This window comes from Molossus molossus, unplaced genomic scaffold (assembly GCF_014108415.1).
Source record: "Molossus molossus isolate mMolMol1 unplaced genomic scaffold, mMolMol1.p scaffold_m16_p_9, whole genome shotgun sequence".
Taxonomy (NCBI): domain Eukaryota; kingdom Metazoa; phylum Chordata; class Mammalia; order Chiroptera; family Molossidae; genus Molossus; species Molossus molossus.
In genome coordinates, this window is record NW_023425403.1 from 26,751,095 (window position 1) to 26,769,748 (window position 18,654).

General features: G+C 36.6%; 1 protein-coding gene across 14 annotated transcripts in view; it reads right to left on the reverse strand.

The window, feature by feature from the left end:
- The window catches only part of NSD3 (nuclear receptor binding SET domain protein 3), a 120,941-nt gene that overhangs the window by 83,747 nt on the left and 18,540 nt on the right, over window positions 1–18,654 (reverse strand). For 13 of the 14 annotated variants that reach the window (XM_036249685.1, XM_036249691.1, XM_036249690.1 and 10 more), the window contains exon 2: window positions 8,092–8,810. In XM_036249685.1, coding sequence (XP_036105578.1) covers window positions 8,092–8,766 — 675 coding nt within the window. In that variant the 5' untranslated portion in view covers window positions 8,767–8,810. Of the gene's footprint in view, window positions 1–8,091; window positions 8,811–9,293; window positions 9,369–18,654 lie in introns of those variants that run through there. The other variant, XM_036249684.1, reaches the window with a different exon arrangement.

Below are 18,654 nucleotides of genomic sequence, written 5' to 3' on the forward strand. Positions count from 1 at the left end.
GCCCAATCCCCAGTGTGGGGCATGCATGAGGGGGCCAATTGATATTCTCTCTCAGCGATGTTTTTATCTCTCTCTCCCTCACCTTTCCTCTCTAAAATCAATCAAGAAAAAAAATATTTTTTAAAAAAGGTAAAAGGATAAATCAAAAGATAGAGTAACACAAATACCAATTAAGGAGAGAAGTGTTTAAGACAAAATAGTTAACAGAAATCAAATGTTTAGAACTCAAGAAAAATAAGGAGTCAGAGTTTGCCAGCAGGTTCAATACTTCTGGGTATAAAATCCATTTTCCTTTAGTTGTTCAAAGGATATATAAGCTTAAAAGAGATTAAAATCAAGTAAGGACAGAAAATATCTTTTTTTGTACTAACAGTGTTGCTTTAGGAAGAGAAACAATGATAGTCAGCTAGCTCTCCTTCGTGCTCAAGTCATTTATGTATATACTACCTTTTTACATTTTAGTTGTTTCCACATAGAAAGACCTGTATTCCAGGAAAGAATCACAGGATGTTTCTTAAACAGAAAAAAAATCTATATCTATATCTGTATCTATATCTATTTGTTAAGAGAGCAGCTACAATAAAATTACACTATTCTAAATACTCCTCTTTAAAATTTTGGTCTAGTACTTTTATTCAAACCCAATGATTTATTAATATGAATAATATGTATCAAATCTGGCAGAATTCTAAACCCTTAATAATTTTAAAAACATCAAGTGAAATCATATTTTCTAAAAGAACCAAAACTTATGTCAACATTTAAGAAAAAAGGAAAATTTTAAAAGCAAAATACATTGTCTATTTTTTAAAACTTTCAGAATAACCGCTTAAGTTCATAATCTTTTTTTTTTAAACATGTTTTCTTTATTGATTTTAGAGAGAGAGGAAGGGAGGAGAGAGAAATATCGATGACAGAGAACACTGATTGGTCGCCTCCTTCATGCCCCCCACTGGGGATCAGGCCCACAATCTGGGTATGTGCCCTGATGGGGGAATGGAACCAGCGACCTCTTGGTGCATGGGTCGACACTCAACCACTGAGTAACACCGGCAGGGCTAAATTCATAATCATGAAAAAAATATGTACAAAAAGAACATTTTGCATGTGAAAAAAGCAGGTTCTAAGAATTGTAAGACCTAACACTGTAAGGCTAGAGAACCAAATATAAACTCTGACTTAGTGCTAATGAAACTGCATCAGCTATTTGGCTTTTTGTAAGTGAAAATGGCAAGCTAAGAGTTAATGAGACTAGCATTAGTGGAAAAGCCCAGAGGTGCTGGTGGAAGACCAATATTTAAACAGGGCCTTCACTCACATGCCTGAGGCATTACACCTGCCAAGAAGGAAGACATGCAGAAACACTTCCACATGTTTCTAATTTGGTGGGAGAAAAAACAGCTAAAGCAGCTTTAAAAAATATACAATTTCAGTAGTGAGCTCAGGTCTCCTGCTGCCTAGATATTTGGACACATTTTCATTGTTGAGAAGATATACTTAGGTTTTCCAAATAACAGCCACTCTTTAGAAGGCCAACCAGCTCAGAATTGGGAGGAAATACTTATAGATCAAATACTAAGAAAAAAGAAAAAGAGAAATCTTAAAGATTTTTTTTTTTTTTGCTCAAAAAAGAACCTATGAACATACACATATATACACATAAATCAGCTTGAGGAAAAACATTCTAACTTTTCCTTCAGGCACACAGTTCTCATTATGCTTCCCCAAGGTACTGGGGGAAGGGAACTGTCCAGTGGTGTCAGCACTCTTATTGGGCTTCACTTTTACTCTGAAGCCATTTATAATGTGAAACACCAAGGGTTTGGACCCCTAGTGACAACCAGGAGGCACAAGGGTATCAAAAATTAGAACATTTAAAATAACTGTCCTGAAGGAAGCAAAACAGATTTGTTTTGCTTGTTCTAGTTAAGGAAATACCATTAAAAAACATATACGGTTACAAAACATTAATTTGTGCACATCACTAGTCATCTGTATAGCTTAGCAAAAGCATGATAAAGCATGATACTAACAACAAGCAAGAGCCTTGGGAGCTCTAACTTTGAAGTTCTATTGTCAGAATAAAGTACAATGGCACCCATTTCTTTCTTTCTTTTTTCTTGTTAATCCTCACTCAAGGATATTTTATTTTTTGCATTTATTTTTATTTTTTTTAATCCTCACCTGAGGATATTTTTCCATTGATTTTCAGATAGAGTGGGAGAGAGGGAGTGAGGGAATGAGGTAGGGAGAGAGAGAGAGAGAGAAAGAGAAACATCAATGTGAGACACATTCATTGGTTGCCTTCTGCATGACTACGACCAGGGACAGGGATCCAACCAAAACCGAGAATCGAACCTCGACTCTTTGGTCCATGGGCCAATGCTCTAATCACTGAGCCAAACCAGCCAGGGCTTTATATTGATTTTTAGAGAAAGAGAAAGAGAGGAAGAGATGGGGGTAGGGAGAGAGACAGAGAGAGAAACATCAATGTGAGGAACAAATTGACTGGTTGCCTCCTGCACATGCCCCAACTGGGGCCAGGGATCAAACATGCAATCCAGGTATGTGCCCTTGATGAGGAATCAAACCCATGACCCATCGTGTGTGGGCTGATGCTCTAACCACTGAAAACACCAGCCAGGGCATAGCACCCACCCATTTCTTATTCTTCTAAATGCCTTCCACATGTGGTAAAATTTTAATTAATCAAAATTCAACTTACAAGAACTTACCTCTTCACTTCTATGAAAGAAAAGGGCCCGGCTGGTGTGGCTCAGTGACCCATGCTTCAAGAGGTCACCGGTTCAATTCCAGTCAGGGCACATGCCCAGGTTGTGGGCCTGATCCCCAGTGGGGGGCATGCAGGAGGCGGCCAATCAATGTTCTCTCTCATCCATGTTTCTGTCTCTCTCTCTCTCTCTCTCCCCCTCTCTCTCCTAATATCAACAACAAAAATAATAGATTTTTTTTTTAATTAAAATAAAAAAGGGACGAGGGAAAGGAGAAAGAGAGAGAAAGAAAAAGGGAGAAAAGAATGGGGAAGGGAGAAAGAGAGGGAGGGAGAGGGAGAAACAAGATAAAAAACCTGGAATTTCCCCCCAAACTCAACTTTCAGGCAATGGTCTAGATAATATATTTAGTGCAATCAATGCCACTTTCTACACTTTCTACATCTATAACTACAAACTGACATTCCTTTATCTGAAGATACTGTAAGATCTTAAATAAAATATTAATTTATGCCTCACATAATTTACTAAAAAAATTTAACTACAACTCTTAAATTATATCTAACCATTCTAATACCTAGATATAACAGCTGACTGAAGGTTTAAGTTATATAAAGTATAGCAGATGTCCAACAAAAACAGAATTGGCTTTAAAATCTCACTGCAAAGTAATTACTAGAGAGATCATTGCAATGATTTTTTCCTAGAATCCAATAAAGCAAAAAGTAGATATAAAAAATAGACTGTCGTATCCTGCCTCTAATTGCTTACAGCTCTATTTCTATTTTGAGATATATTTTTAACTCATTTTATCAATAAAGGCGAAAAGTCTAGCTTATTAAATAAAATTGAATATTCTCCTACTTGCCAGATTTTCTATTCAAAAGCAAGACGGGCCAGCAAGACAGTTCCCAGGAACTGAGCTAAAACCAAATTCAGTTTTGTGATCCCTCAAGGGTCACAGTGCATCACCTATCTTTTCATTTCAGATATAGGAAAGAAATGTTACAGTAAATGTATCTGGATTGCAAAAAGTTAACTCTCTCCTTCTATTTATTCATTTACTTAAAAAACAGTCAGTATAAGATACTATGTGAGCCCTGACCAGTTTGCTCAGTGGTTGGAGAGTCAGCCCAAGTACCAAAGAGCCGAGGTTTCGATTCTGGTCGGGCACATGCCTCGGTTTCAGCTCTATCTCCAGCTCTGGTTGGGGTCTTGTGGGAGGCAACTGGTCTATGTTTCTCTCTCTCTCCCTCCCTCCCACTCTATCCGAAGATAAATGGAGGAAATATCCTCGGGTGAGGATTAAAAAAAAAAAGATAGTATGTGAGTTAAGTTTGGGGGGAGGCATTTAATAAATAACATGAGAAATTAAAAGGCATTTCAGAAGCCATTTAGTTCCAAAGCCTTAGTCCTATAAAAGTAAGACATCATAATAGCTAAAGTAATCAGGGGATTACTCTTTATTACCTGGTTTTATTTTCTTCATAGTACTTAACACTATTTGAACTTATATAGGTACATACTAGAATAGAAGCAAACAAAAAGCAAGCATCTTTATTTTTCATTCATTGCCCTACTTTTATTATTATTATTATTTTTAATTCTCACCAGAGGATATTTTTCCATTTATCTTCAGATAGAGGGGGAAGGAGTGAGAGGGAGAGAAAGAGAGAGAAACATCCACGTAATAGGGACACATGTCCCTCCCGTGTTACCCTGACCAGGCTGGGGATGAACCGCAACCTAGGTATGTGCCCTTGGTGGGAATCAAACCCACAACTCATTGGTTCGTGGGCCGACGCTCTACCGCTGAGCCAAACCAGCCAGTGCATCATTGCCCTACTTTTAATTCTGAGTGTCTAGAAACACAATAGGTACTCAGTTGATATCTGTTAAGTGAGTAAATAAGAAAACTACAGAAAAATGAAAAAAAAAACATACTGAAATACCACACTGGAACTTGTGAGAGTGTAGAACCAATGTGACCTTGACTACAGAAAAAGATCACATTTGAATTGTATGAAGTACTGGAATCCAGCTATCAAGGAAAAGGTGAGTTGGTAAGAAGTAAACATTTCTTTGAACAGGAGATAAAATTAACTTATTCAGGCATACCAGATGTAAAAGCAGACAATTGCAAAAAATAAATATTTTTTCTTCCCAAATCAATGTCTAGAAAACACCTTCAATTCATACCAGGTATTAGAATACGAACTAAAAACTCTTCACTCAAACTAGAATTGATTTGTTAAATGCCTATCATTATTATTATTAAGAAATTCATACTGAAACCTTAGAGATATTAATAACTCCTAGAAGAAAACACAAGCAGTTAACTCTTTGACATTATTCTTACCAATATCTTTTTTTTTTTTTAATCCTCACCCGAGGACATTTTTTCCATATTTTGTTCAGATAGAGTGGGAAGGAGAGCGAGAGAGAGAAACATTGACGTGAAAGGGACACATCAAGTGGTTGCCACCCACATGACCCAACCAGGGCCGGGGACAAACTGCAACCGAGGTATGTGCCCTTAGCGGGAACTGAACCCAGGTCTCTCTGGACCGCAGGCCGATGCTCTAACCGCTGAGCCAAACCTGTCAGGGCTTACCAATATCTTTTTAAATATAAATCCTTGAGCAAGGAAAAGAAAAAAAAAAAAAATAAACAAATAGGACTACATCAAACTAAAAAGTTTTTGCACAGGGAAGGAAACCATCAATAAAATGAAAAACAACCTACTGAATGGGAGAAGATAGTAGCAAATGATACAGCCAATAAGGGGGTTAACATTTAAAGAATATAAAGAACTCATATAACTTAACACCAAAACAAAACAATCCAATTAACAAAAGGGCAGAGGATATGAATAAATATTTTTCTATAGAGGACATACAGATGGCCAACAGACATATGAAAAGATGCTCAACCTTACTAATCATCAGGGAAATGCAAAATTAAAACCACAATGAGACATCACCTCACAACTGTCAGAAAGGCTATCATCAATAAATCAATAAACCAATAAACAAGTACTAGAGAGGATGAGGAGAAAAGGGGACCTGCATGCAGTGTTGGTGGAATTGTACATTAGTGGAGCCATTATGGAAAATAGTATGGAGATTCCTCAAAAAATTAAAAATAGAGTTACCATACAACCCAACAATTCCACTTCTGGCCATTTATCTGAAGAAAACAAAAACATTAATTCAAAAAGATATATGCACCCAGATGTTCATTACACCACTACTAGTAATAGCCAAGATATAAAAGCAATCTAGATGTCCATTAAAGATAAATGAAGATATATATATGAAATATTTATTATTCAGTAATACAAAAGAATAAAATCTTGCCCTGGCTGGTTTGGCTCAGCCGTTAAGAGCATCGGCCTGCGGTCCAGAGAGACCCGGGTTCAGTTCCCGCTAAGGGCATGTACCTCAGTTGCAGTTTGTCCCTGGTCCTGGCTGGGTCATGCGGGTGGCAACCACTCGATGTGTCCCTTTCACATCGATGTTTCTCTCTCTCTCCCTCCACTCTATCTGAACATAAAATGGAAACATGTCCTCAGGTGATATAAAAAAAAAAAAAGAATAAAATCTTGCCATTTGTAACAATATGGATGGACTCAGAGGGTATTATGCTAACTGAAATAAGTCACACAGAGAAAAACATACCATATGATTTCACATATATGTAGACTCTAAATAAATAAAAACTACACAAAATAAATGTATAAACAAAACGAAACAGAAATAGAGCCATAAATATAGAGAACAAACTGATGCGTTACCAAAGAGGAGAAGGTGGGGGAATGGGAATAAAAACTAAGTAAATGTTAAAAAAAAAAATCATGCCTGAAGGTGCCCAAGCCACATGAGGGATCACAAGATTAGGTGTTACCATGGTTCTTTCCACTGGTGTGTGACACTGATTACTAAAAAAAAGAGTTTGAATAAATATGAACTGAAAATTCAAACGAGAGCAAGTCTCTAGAACTAACTAGCAGTTTACAGGAAATACAGAGGACAGAACTTGTTAAATGATGCCATGGGGATGAAATTAACAAAATCCAGAATACAGTACCCTCTGAAAGAGAAATACCAGTTTCTTTAATAAATATATTGTAAGAAAAAAAGCAGTGAGGGGGACCTGTAGATTTAAGAAGTCTTAGCAGCCCTGGCTGGTTTTGCTCAGCAGTTAGAGTGTTAGCCCTCAGACCAAAGGGTCTTGGGTTTGATTCCCAGTCAAGGGCATGTAACTGTGTTGCAGGTTTGATCCCCGCCCCTGTTGGCAATCGATGTTTCTCTCTCTCTCTCTCCCCCTTCCTCCCCTTCCACTCTATTTAAAAATCGATAAAGAAATATATATATATATATAAAGAAGTCCTGAGAAACAGCTATTAGATGCAACATGTAGGCTTTGTCTAAATTCTGATTTAAACCAATCAACTGAAAAGCAAGATTAAAAAAATAAAATTCAGCCCTGGCTGGTTTGGCTTAGCAGTTAGAGCGTTGGCCCGTGAACCAGACAGACCTAGGTTCGTTCCCGCTAGGGGCACATACCTTGGTTGCAGTTTGTCCCCGGCCCGGTTGGGGTCATATGGGTGACAACCAGTTGATGTGTCTCTCTTGCATCAATGTTTCTCTCTCTTGCCCCCTCTCTCCCTCCTGCTTTATCTGAAGATAAATGCAAAAATGTCCTCAGGGGAGGGAGGGAGGGAGGGAGGGAGGGAGGGAGGGAGGGAGGGAGGGAGGAAGGAAGGAAGGAAGGAAGGAAGGAAGGAAGGAAGGAAGGAAGGAAGGAAGGAAGGAAGGAAGGGAGGGAAAGAAAATTCAGCAGCACACATCTTGTTGCCTAAGGATAACTTTTATAAAAACTATGCCTGAAGTTTTAATCAATATATATGAAAACAAACTCTGATTTTAATAAAAAGAGTTCCTCTATTACTTCAAGTTATTTTGTAGCAAATATTAGTAGTGAGTGCTAGATCTAGGATCTACTGGCAAAAGTTGATCTAAAAAAAATAAAAGATGAAAAATAAATAAAAGATATAGTTAGCCATCTTCTCTTTGCCTTTACTCTTCATTTTCAAAAACAAGTTAATCAGGAGCAAATAAATAAAGTGAGACATTAGACAAACATAAAGCAACTTCTTAGTGCCACATGTTTTAAAATATTGCTTCCCTCTAATGATGTCCATTCATATATTCAACAAATATTTTCTCAGTGCTTATAATATCCTAAGCTCCTTACTAGGGATTAGAAGAAGTTATCAGAAATAGAGATAAAAACTGAAAAATAGCTCTAGGATTTCTAGTAAATGTGAAAAAATCAAAAAGATGTTTCAACTTACACTTTGTTCTTCTGGTTCTAATTTGGGGATTTTGTGTGACCTGCGCTCTTCAGATCTCGATGAGTCATGCTTGTTGCTTTTTTTCCTCTTTTCCTTTCTGCTTTCATGCTTTGACTTTGTATGCTCACTTGCCTGTACTTCATTTAAAAGGTCTCCACAAAGGGAGGACTCAAACAATTCCCTGCCATTCTGGATAGTTTTGGTTATTTTCAGTTTAATTTCAGGTGAGCCAGTCTTCTTTGGAATCACAGTTTGTGGCACCGAAGGAGGAGGTGGTAGCTGTGGAGGAGAAGGTTTTTCCAGAATTTCATGTGGTCTTGTGTTTGGAATTTCTGAATGGTAATAGTCAGTGGGGCTAAAGTTTCTAACTGCACCAAAGCCATTGGCAGATCCATTGGGATACTGATTATAAGACTGGTATTTGGTTTGAGTTTCATACATGCTGATTGATGATGGATAGCCATTTGTGATTGGAGGAAGATCTTCTGTTGTAGGTGGGTACTGAAAGCCTTGCTGCAAGGTAGCTTCATATGGTGTATGGCCACCATCTTCAACAATGTCACTGTTGTTATCAAAGGCATCCTCCTGACGGATGTTGGCGGAGTCAATGAGTTGAGGTGGTTGCTGAATTGTGTTTCCCATGATCCCTTGCATGAAAGAGAAAGAGAAATCCATTGTTCTGCTCCAGCATCCTTAACTTTCCCTTTCTCTCATCGGGCCTAAAGTTTTAAAAGAAGATATAAAAAGGTGTTAATATCCTTACAAGCGAAAAGCTAATCAATTGAAAAAGGATTAAACTGAAATATTCTGAACCCAATTTTCAAATCCAGATATGCAGAGATACTAAATATGTTTCAAACAGGTCGCCAATATAATTGTGACACAGAACAAATACTTTTTTTTTTATCTTAAATTCTTACATGCTTAAAACTCTCAATTACTTTCACAATAATTTTAGTAACAATTTTTATCCTCTTTGCAAACATGCAAAACAGTTTTTCGTTTTCCAAGTTAGAGATTATAAGTCTCATGTTAAACCTGGTATTTGCAATATAAGCAGTCCAGACACATATAAATTAGGTTCCATAAAGCTTCCTTTAAATCATTCATGTTCTGTCCAGTGGTTCTTTTTGTTATTACAAAAATAATAAAATCTTATTGCAAGTATTTTAAATACAAAAGTATAAATGTCTATTGCTCACCCCTCCATCATCTCCATTCTTCTACGTCATGAATAACTACTGTAAACACCTTGCAGGGTATTCTTCCAAATCTTTCTTCATACATTTACATATAAAATTTTAAAAATAGAGTTTATTCTATGACTTGCTTATTCAACTTACTATATCCTATATATCTTTCTATATTAGCATGCATAATTTTCATATATACATCTTTTTTTTTTTAGACAGAGTAAAAGGGAGGGAGAGAAAGAGAGAAACATCGATGTAAGACAAATCAATTGGTTGCCTCCTGCACGACCCCAAGCAGGAACAAGGATCAAGCCTGCAACCCACGTATGACCAGAATTGAACCCACAACCCTTTGGTACGCAGGCCGATGCTCTAACTGCTGAGCCAAACCAGCCAGGGCTACATACATCATTCTTTAAATGGTTGCACATTTAAAAACCATGGTATCTACCACAATGTACTTAACAATCTGTATACTGACAATCACTTAGTTGTTCACAAATGTTTAATATTATAAACAGATCTACATGAAAACTTTCTTAAAACTGTATCTTTGTGCATATATATTCCTATGGGACAGACCTGAAATTTTGAGATACTGCAAAACTGTTCTGTAGTCTGTATTATAGCAATTTACATTCATATAAATAGTGTGTGAAGATGTCTGATTCTCCATACTTTTGCCAGTATCTAATTGTTTTTAACCAGTAGTATAAACAGCAAAATAATCTGGGATACTTTTATAAAATACATATGTCAAAGTCTATCTATTGATAAATCTGATTCAATAAATCTAGGATGAGACCTAGAGCATGAGTATTTTTTAAAATATGTTTTTATTGATATTTTTTCTTAGAGAAAGAGGAAAGGAGGAGAGTGAGAGGGAGGAAGAGGGAGCCAAACTGGCCAGGGCATCACAACACACTTTTTTCCTTTTTTTAAAAATATATTTTTATTGATTTAAAAAAATTTTTTTTCTTTATTGATTTTAGAGAAAGAGGAAGGGAGAGAGAAACATCGATGAGAGAGAACATCAACTGGCCACCTCCTGCATGTCCTGCCACATGGGGATTTGTCCCACAATCTGGGCATGTGCCCTGATTAGGAATCGAACCAGTGACCTCTTGGTGCATGGGTCAATGCTCAACCATTGAGCCACACTGGCTGGATCTTTTTTTTTTTTTTTTAATTTAGAGAGAGAAAGGAAGGGTGAGGGAAAGATAGAAACATTAGTAAGAGAACATCGATCAGTTGCCTCCTGTATACCCCCTATTGCAGCTTGAGCCTGCAACCTGAGCACGTCCTGACTGGGAATCGAACCGGTGCCTCTTTGTGCATGGAACGATGTTCAATGCACTGAGCCACACCGGCTGGGCCATCACAATACATTTTTAAAGGTGTATCCAATTAAACGACTGCTATTTATTCTGCTATTAGCAAATGAAAAAATTTTAGAAATTCTAAAATTTCAAACAAATGTATATGAGAGTGTACAAGAGATTAAACTGCCCATACTGCTTACAGTGAAACAGTGGGTAGAGCTGTCAGAGAGCAAGCTCATTTTTTTAGCACCTACTTTGGGCCAAGAGCTTTATACATCATCTCATTTAATTCTCATAACAATTCCATAAGATAGATATTCTGACTCCCGGTTCATAGGTAAAACAAACTGAGTTTCAGAAGGATTAGGTGGCATGCTTAAAGCACAAAGCTAAGGGGGCAGAATGAGGATTTAATTCTAAGCATGTCTGACTCTAAACCCATGGTTTTTACCACTATGCCTCTTCCCTTAGCTATAAGTCATTTTTATTGATTTTTTTTTTTCCCAGAGAGAGAGGAAGGGAGAGGGAGAGGGAGAGAGAAACATCAATGTGAGAGAAACATCTATTGGTTGCCTCCTGCATGTACCCCGACCAGGGATCAAATTGGTGTATGGGACGATGCTCAACTAACTGAGCCACAATGGTCAGAACATTCAGTTATAAATTTTAAGAGGATTCATTTCTTTTGTTCATGTACTTTATTCCTTGGTCACTGCCAAAATAAAAAGTATTCTATAATAACCACCATGTAAGTCATGCTTAGTGTATGCCAGGAACCATCTAAATGCTTTACATACAATGCTACCTTTAATCCTCCCAACAACCTTCAGGTAGATATTAATATTCGTTCCCATTTTAGATGGGGCAATAGAGAACAGAGAGCTTAAATGACTTGCTTAAATGTACAAAGCTAGTTCTTCAGAGCTGGGCTTCAATCAAGGCAGTCTGGTTTTGGAGTCTGTGATCCTAAACAGCATACAACACTGATAATGCTGATATTAGAAATTATTTCTTTATATATAGTTTAAGAATTGAAACATTACCCTAATTGGACCCTTTGGAAAAATGTATAGCTCTTGACACAAGAAAGGTATCTAAAAGTCTGTAAATACACATGGGGCAACTATACAGGTGGGATTCAAAAGTTCGTCAAACTTCCTACTTGAAGGCAAGTTAAGTACTGACATTTGCCAAGATGTAACCTGTGTTTTTGTTTCTCATTCCTGTCATATACAAGATCAGCTTCCAAATCATACAGAGGTAAACTAAATCTCAAAATGAGGAAACAATCAGACAAATCCAAAATGTAAATATTCTCTCAGACAACTGACTTGAGCTTTTAAAAAAAAAACAAAAATGGCCCTGGCCAGGTTGGGTCAGTGGCTAGAGCATCGGCCTGCAGTCCAGAGAGACTTGGGTTCAGTTCCCGCTAAGGGCCCGTACCTTGGTTGCGGTTTGTCCCCGGCCCTGGTTGGTTGTGTGGGTAGCAGCCACTTGATGTGTCCCTTTCTCTCTCTCTCTCCCTCTTCCTCTCTCTCCTCCCACTCTATCTGAACAAAAAAATGGAAAAATGTCCTTGGGTGAGAATAATAAAAAAACAACAACCAAAAATGGAAAGACTATTCTAGATTTAAAAAAATAAGATTTAGACAACCTAGAATCAAACTGCCAGATTCAAAATCCATATTCAAGGTTTGTTAGCTACACAACTTTACACAAATTCATCTCCCTAAATCTCAGTTTCCTTATCAAGAAACTGTAGATACTTATAATTTTCTGTTTCCCTTGTGTTATAAGAATTAAGAGTTAATTCGTGAGCAGTATTTAGGACAGTGCCTGGAATACAGCTGGAGCTCAGTGCTTATTGGCTCTTATTGTCATTGAGTGCAATGTTGGGCACCAGAACTTGTGAAAAACTTGAACTCTGACCTAAAGGTATTTATTTTTTATTTTTTATTTTTTTTATCCTCACCCGAGGATATTTTTCCATTTTTTGTACAGATAGAATGGGAGGGAGAGAGAGGAAGGGAGAGAGAGAGAGAAACATCGACGTGAAGGGACACATCGAGTGGCTGCCACCCGCACGACCAACCAGGGCCGGGGACAAACTGCAACCGAAGTACGTGCCCTTAGTGGGAACCGAACCCGGGTCTCTCCGGACCGCAGGCCAACGCTCTAACCGCTGAGCCAAACTGGCCAGGGCTAAAGGTATTTATTAATAGTATAATAGGTTAAATAAGATTTATGGGTAAGACTCATAAAATAATAATGAACCTGTGGAACAGAGGGTGACTAAGAATCAAACTGTTACCATTATAACTGTAAAAGACATTTGAGAAGAACAATGTTCACTAGGAAAGGAGGCATTAGACCATGAAAGACTGGTAGGATGTAGAGTTTTGTGTGTTTAACCTACTAATTTTATTTATTTATTTTATTTTTGTATCTTGAGGAAGAGGAGGAAATGGAGCAGGAGGAGGAGCAGGAGGAGGAAATGGAGGAGGGGGAAGAAATGGAGAAGGAAGAGGAGAAAATGGAGAAGGAGCAGGAGGAGGAGGAAATGGAAAAGGTGCAAGAAGAGGAGGTAATGAAGGAGGAGAAGGAGAAAGTGGAGAAAATGGAGAAGGAGGAAGCGGAGAAAAAGGAGAAGGAGCAGGAGGAGGAAATGGAAAAGGAGCAAGAGTAACCCACTAATTTTAAAACCACTCAATACAGGCTACCAAATATTCTCACACCTTTGTCCTCAATAAAACCCTGATAAAGATGGCATATTTTAATTTTTTTGTATTACTAAACTAATAATAATAATAATGGCTAACATTCAAGGACTTACTGTGTGTTAATACTATCCTTAATGCTTCACGTCTGTTATATTATTTTACTCCTCATACCACCTCATTGAGGAAATACTATTACTATCCCCATTTTACAAATGAAAAGTGAAGGCCAGCATGATTAAGTAATTTTCCCATAGGCGGGTATCTTGTAAATGGAGGCCTCAAACACAGGCACTCTGTTCCACAACACTGGCTCGTTAAGTAAGCTCATTTCCTACAATCCTGAAGTATGTAAAGTAAATAGCAACAAAAACAAAAATATTCCCACTTTATACTTCACATCTCCTCAGTTCCACTCCTAAGAGTTAATAATTTGGTGGGAGACTACATAATGATACTAGTCTTCCACCCTTTTTAACATGTACTTCCAAGTAAATGAACCCACCACAGGCAAACAATTTATGATAAATATTTCCTCAGACCAGTTTCTAGTTTTTTTTTTTAAGATAAGTAAGTCAATAAATACTTTTTTCTTTATTTTGTTGAAGCCGTCTATAGTTTTAAGGAAAAAAGTTGAAAATTATCAACTAAAGATTTAAGGTTCTTATTCATTTATTTACCAACTTATTCATGAGGGGAGTGATAACAGAAAGGTTTATGGAATCCTTAAGTGAAATCCTAGACACAGGGTTAAAAAAAGGAAGCATGTCTAGTGGTACAGATGAACTGCTTGAGGCTATAAATATCAATTAAGTATTCATGATATGTTAAATGTAAAGTTTAAATCAGTTTAACAAATTCTCAAAATGAACAATTCTCTTTGATAGACAATGTATATTGCCGGATTCTATTTTATAGAGATACATGCTATACTGTAGATACTTATTTTTCTACGTTTAACACCAGTCTCTTCTCAATAAGAGAAAACTTTGTACTTTATTATACATCAAAACCCCTCTTGTTATCATTAATCAAACTTTTCAAAATCAGAAATCATTCTAAGATGTCATATAAACTGTCTATTTCTGTTTTCAGACCCATCTACCCCTTAAATACATTCCTACATTACTTAATTTACAAATCTAACCACAACTCTTTACTTATTAAAATTCTTCGATGATTCCTAGAGAAAGCTGAAGTACCCTGACCTACAGAGCACATAAGGCCCTCCAAGCAACCTCAAGTCACTTCTATACACTAGTAGTGTTAAATTACTGGGAATTACTGTACACACTATGATTCCGTACCACTGTGCTTTTACTCATGTTATCTCCAATGCCTAATATGCCCCTTTACACATTTTTTTGGCTTGACCTTTAACAATCTTTTGAGCTCAAAAAGTCATCTCCAAGAAGTAGTTAACTTAAGATGTAGGCTAGTCTGAGTAACTTTCCTCTGTTGCTAAGATACACCACGCAGGCCTCTTAAGAATTAATCATGAAACAACCTGTTTATGTGGTTTTCTTAAGAGCAGGAAGTAATTTTTTTCATCCATATGCTCCAAGAACCCAAAGCCAACGCTCAGAGGGGAGACTTAATGAATCTTTAAACTGAACTATATAAACTTAAGGAGTTACTACATATAAATGAAGAGTTGTTGAGGAGCTTTCCATGGAGAATGCAAGAGAATAAAAATGCAGTTATAGTCTCCTCAGGTAATATCCTTGGCAAAATCTGACTGATAACTGCTTACCTCGCCACTAATAATTGAGATTCTCCTTAGTTCTGGGCTAACCTTCCCTTCAAGGCTTAAAGCACCAAGAGACTGACATGAAATCAAATAAATCTCCAGGGAGAGTCTATTAACCCAACAAAAAAACCACCCCAAGATATTTTTTAAAAACACACAAAAACTGCATATAAGCATATCTATTTACAACCCTAGTGTTATTAATACTGCAAATCTGAAATTTAGAGTGAGAAAGCTCTCAACATATAATTTTCATAGTCATAGTTCATTGAATTGCCATGAACATCATTTTTTATACTTTTTTAAAAATCCTCACCTGAAACATGCTTTTACTGATTTTAGAGAGAGAGGAAGGGAGAAGGGGAGAGAGAGAGAGAGAGAGAGAGAGAGAGAAACATCAATGTGAGAGAAAAACACTGATCAGTTGCTTCTTGCACGAGCCCCAACCGATGATGGAACCAGTAACCTGGGTATGTACCCTGACTGCGAATAGAAACTGTGACCGTTTGGTGTACAGGACAACACTCCACCAACTGAGCCACATGGGCCAAGGTTGAATATGAAGATTTCTTGATGACAGCATCATGGGAGATTTTCATTTTATTATCTTTCCGCCCAAAATCTACACACACACAAAAGTGGGAGGGGGAGTTCAATTTTTAAAATATGGTCATTATTTTTAGTACACAGGTAATTTAGAGTGAAACCAGAATCTCAATAAAATAAAAACCTGAAAACAATGCTTAATTCTATAAGAAGAATGCTAAAATCCCCTAATGCCAGGGTTTTAAAAGAGACTCTTTTCTTTTTGGTTCTGTGTTCTACTCAGATTTTAATCTAATTATATGATCAGAGTAATCTGTATTGCCCATTTGGCTTTCACAATTTAAAAATTATTTAATTGTTAGTAATATAATAACAATAGTATATTGACTTAAAAAAAAAAAAAAAAGAATAGAGCCCTGGACGGGTAGCTCAGTTGGTTAGAGCATCTTCCTGATATGCCAAGGTTGTATGTTAGATCCCTGGTCAGGGCACATACAAGAATCAACCAATGAATGCATAAATAAGTGGAACAACAAATCAATGTTTCTCTCTCTCTCTCTCTAGAAATCAATAAATAAAAAATTTTTTAAAGTATTTAGAAAGAGAGAATAGAGACATGTTATTCTATTTTATTATACCTATTTAAAATAGTAAGCCATTTATCCTTTATGAAAGTAAGGAGCCAAGAAATGTAAAAGGTTGAGACTCAGAAGGATAGGTAGCAATGGGAGAGTTGGGAAAGAACATCAAGAGCAATGATGTGTCATTAGAGACCAAGGCTAAGGTCATCCATACCCTCATATTCCCAATTACTATGTATGAATGAGAAAGCTGGACAGTAAAGAGGGATGATAGGGAAAAAAACTGATCTATTTGAAATATGGTGTTGAGATGAGCTCTACCCTGGACCCCCAGAAAGACGACCAAGTGGGCCTAGAGCAAATTAAGCCTGAAATATCACTGGAGACAAAAATGACAGAACTGAAGCTGTCCTACTTTGGGTACAACATGAGAAGGCAGTGCTCTTTAGAAAAGACAATACTGCACCCGACCAGTGTGACTCAGTGGTTGAGCATCAACCCATGCAACAAGAGGTCACCCTGATTCCTGGTCAGGGTACATGCTCAAGTTGTGGGCCCAATACACAGTGGGGGGCATGCAGAAGGCAGCCAATCAACGTTCTCTCTCATTGATGTTTCTCTCTCTCTCTCTCCCTAAAAAAATCAATAAAGAAAAAAAAATTTATTTAATTTAAAAAAAAAAAAAAGACAATACTGCTTGGAAAAATATAAGGCAGCAGGAAAAGAGGAAGACCAAACTTGAGATGGATTGATTCCATAAAAGAAGCCATAGGTGTGAGTCTACCAGAGTTGAGCAAGTCTATACATGACAGGATGTTGTGGACATCACTTATTCATAGTCACCAGGAGTCAATGCTGACTCAAAGGCACAACATTTGAGCTGACTCAAATACACATAGAGGAGATGAGTATTTTTAAAAAGACCAAACACACACATTTAAAAATTAGTAAACAAAAATTGCTATTAAGTATTAAAAGGATGCAAATTACACTAAAACAAACAAACAATATTCTTCCATAGCAAGTCTTTCTACACTTTAACAATTTAAAAAATTGGGGGTGGGGATGTGGGGGTGGTGAGGGTGGAGGTTATGGAAGGAAAAAAATCAACCACTTGGTTCTAAGAACTTGACCACACCTCTAGAGTACCAAAAAGGAAATGAACAACAATGTTTACCTTTTATTCACTAAAAGCAGCTAGAATTGATAACATCTAAACTAGCTCTGCTACAGATAAAGAGCAATAACTGAATTTGGTACAGTGATAACACACTGTAACTACACAACTCTATGTTAATCTTTCAAACAAAATGGATCTTGCTTGGAAATTTTTGTCAAGGAAATACAAACAAAATTACAAACGCAATCTGTTGTTCCATTTGTCTTCAGATGATCTTATCCTTTGAGGGAACAAAACCATATCAGATTACAAGATTTTATCCACAAACAAAAGAAAGTACTTTTAACAGCATCCAAGTGTTATACAGTTGGTAGTTACAGCTATTCATAAAAGTTTTAACCACAGTGGTACAGAAGCTAATTATTTCTGACTAAAATTTGAACATTTTCTTCCTCTAAATTTGTTAAATTCCCATCGTAACGCAAATTGCTTGGACTTCTGAGACTTTGAGGCCATTATATAATGATATTAACTCTAGAAGTACTTAACAAAATTTTAAGGTTTGAAAATGCTGCTGCTCACTTTTGAATTCTTTAAAGAGGTTTACTACATTCTGGTTGAGGTTACCTCTGCAAGGTTAATGCTATAATTTAATGAAAAACATTTTCTTTTCTGAACTACTTTTCAGCAATTACACTAATAAAATATCACTTTTCCAAATGACACAAAGGAAATGACACACAGTATTTTAGCATGTTAAATAAATGTTCTATATTAGTAAATCTTATCTGGGTATCTTGACTTAAAGGTACTTTCCCAGGTAGCCTTTTAAAAAGAATGCTAAGCTGTTAATTTCTGTTTTAAAGCAGAAAATCTGCTTGCTTTAAAGATTATTCAAGAGAGAATATATTCCCTTTATATTTTCACATGATTGTACTCACTTATCCACAAGACAAAGCAAAGCATGTCTTTTTTTATACAATTACTGACAACATACATCCAAATAGAAGTATTCTCACTCTGTCTATATATATTAATAAACTCAAGAGGTATCAACAGAAGATATTCTTCTACAACAGGATTTTGCTAAATTGAGTAAATTAAGGAATTTGCTCATTAAGGAACTAAGCAAAAGCATAAAATTGGCCACTCTCTTCAATAAATGAGGGAAAAATAAAATGTGAATTTAATGCTTAAACAATAAAAACAAAGCAGAAATAAATATTGGTGGTATTTGCTCTTCTTCCTCCCCTTATTAAGGCACAGTATTTTATCATACTTTCTAAAAGACACAGTAATATTCCTACAGAATGGCCTGCTAATCTATCAATTTT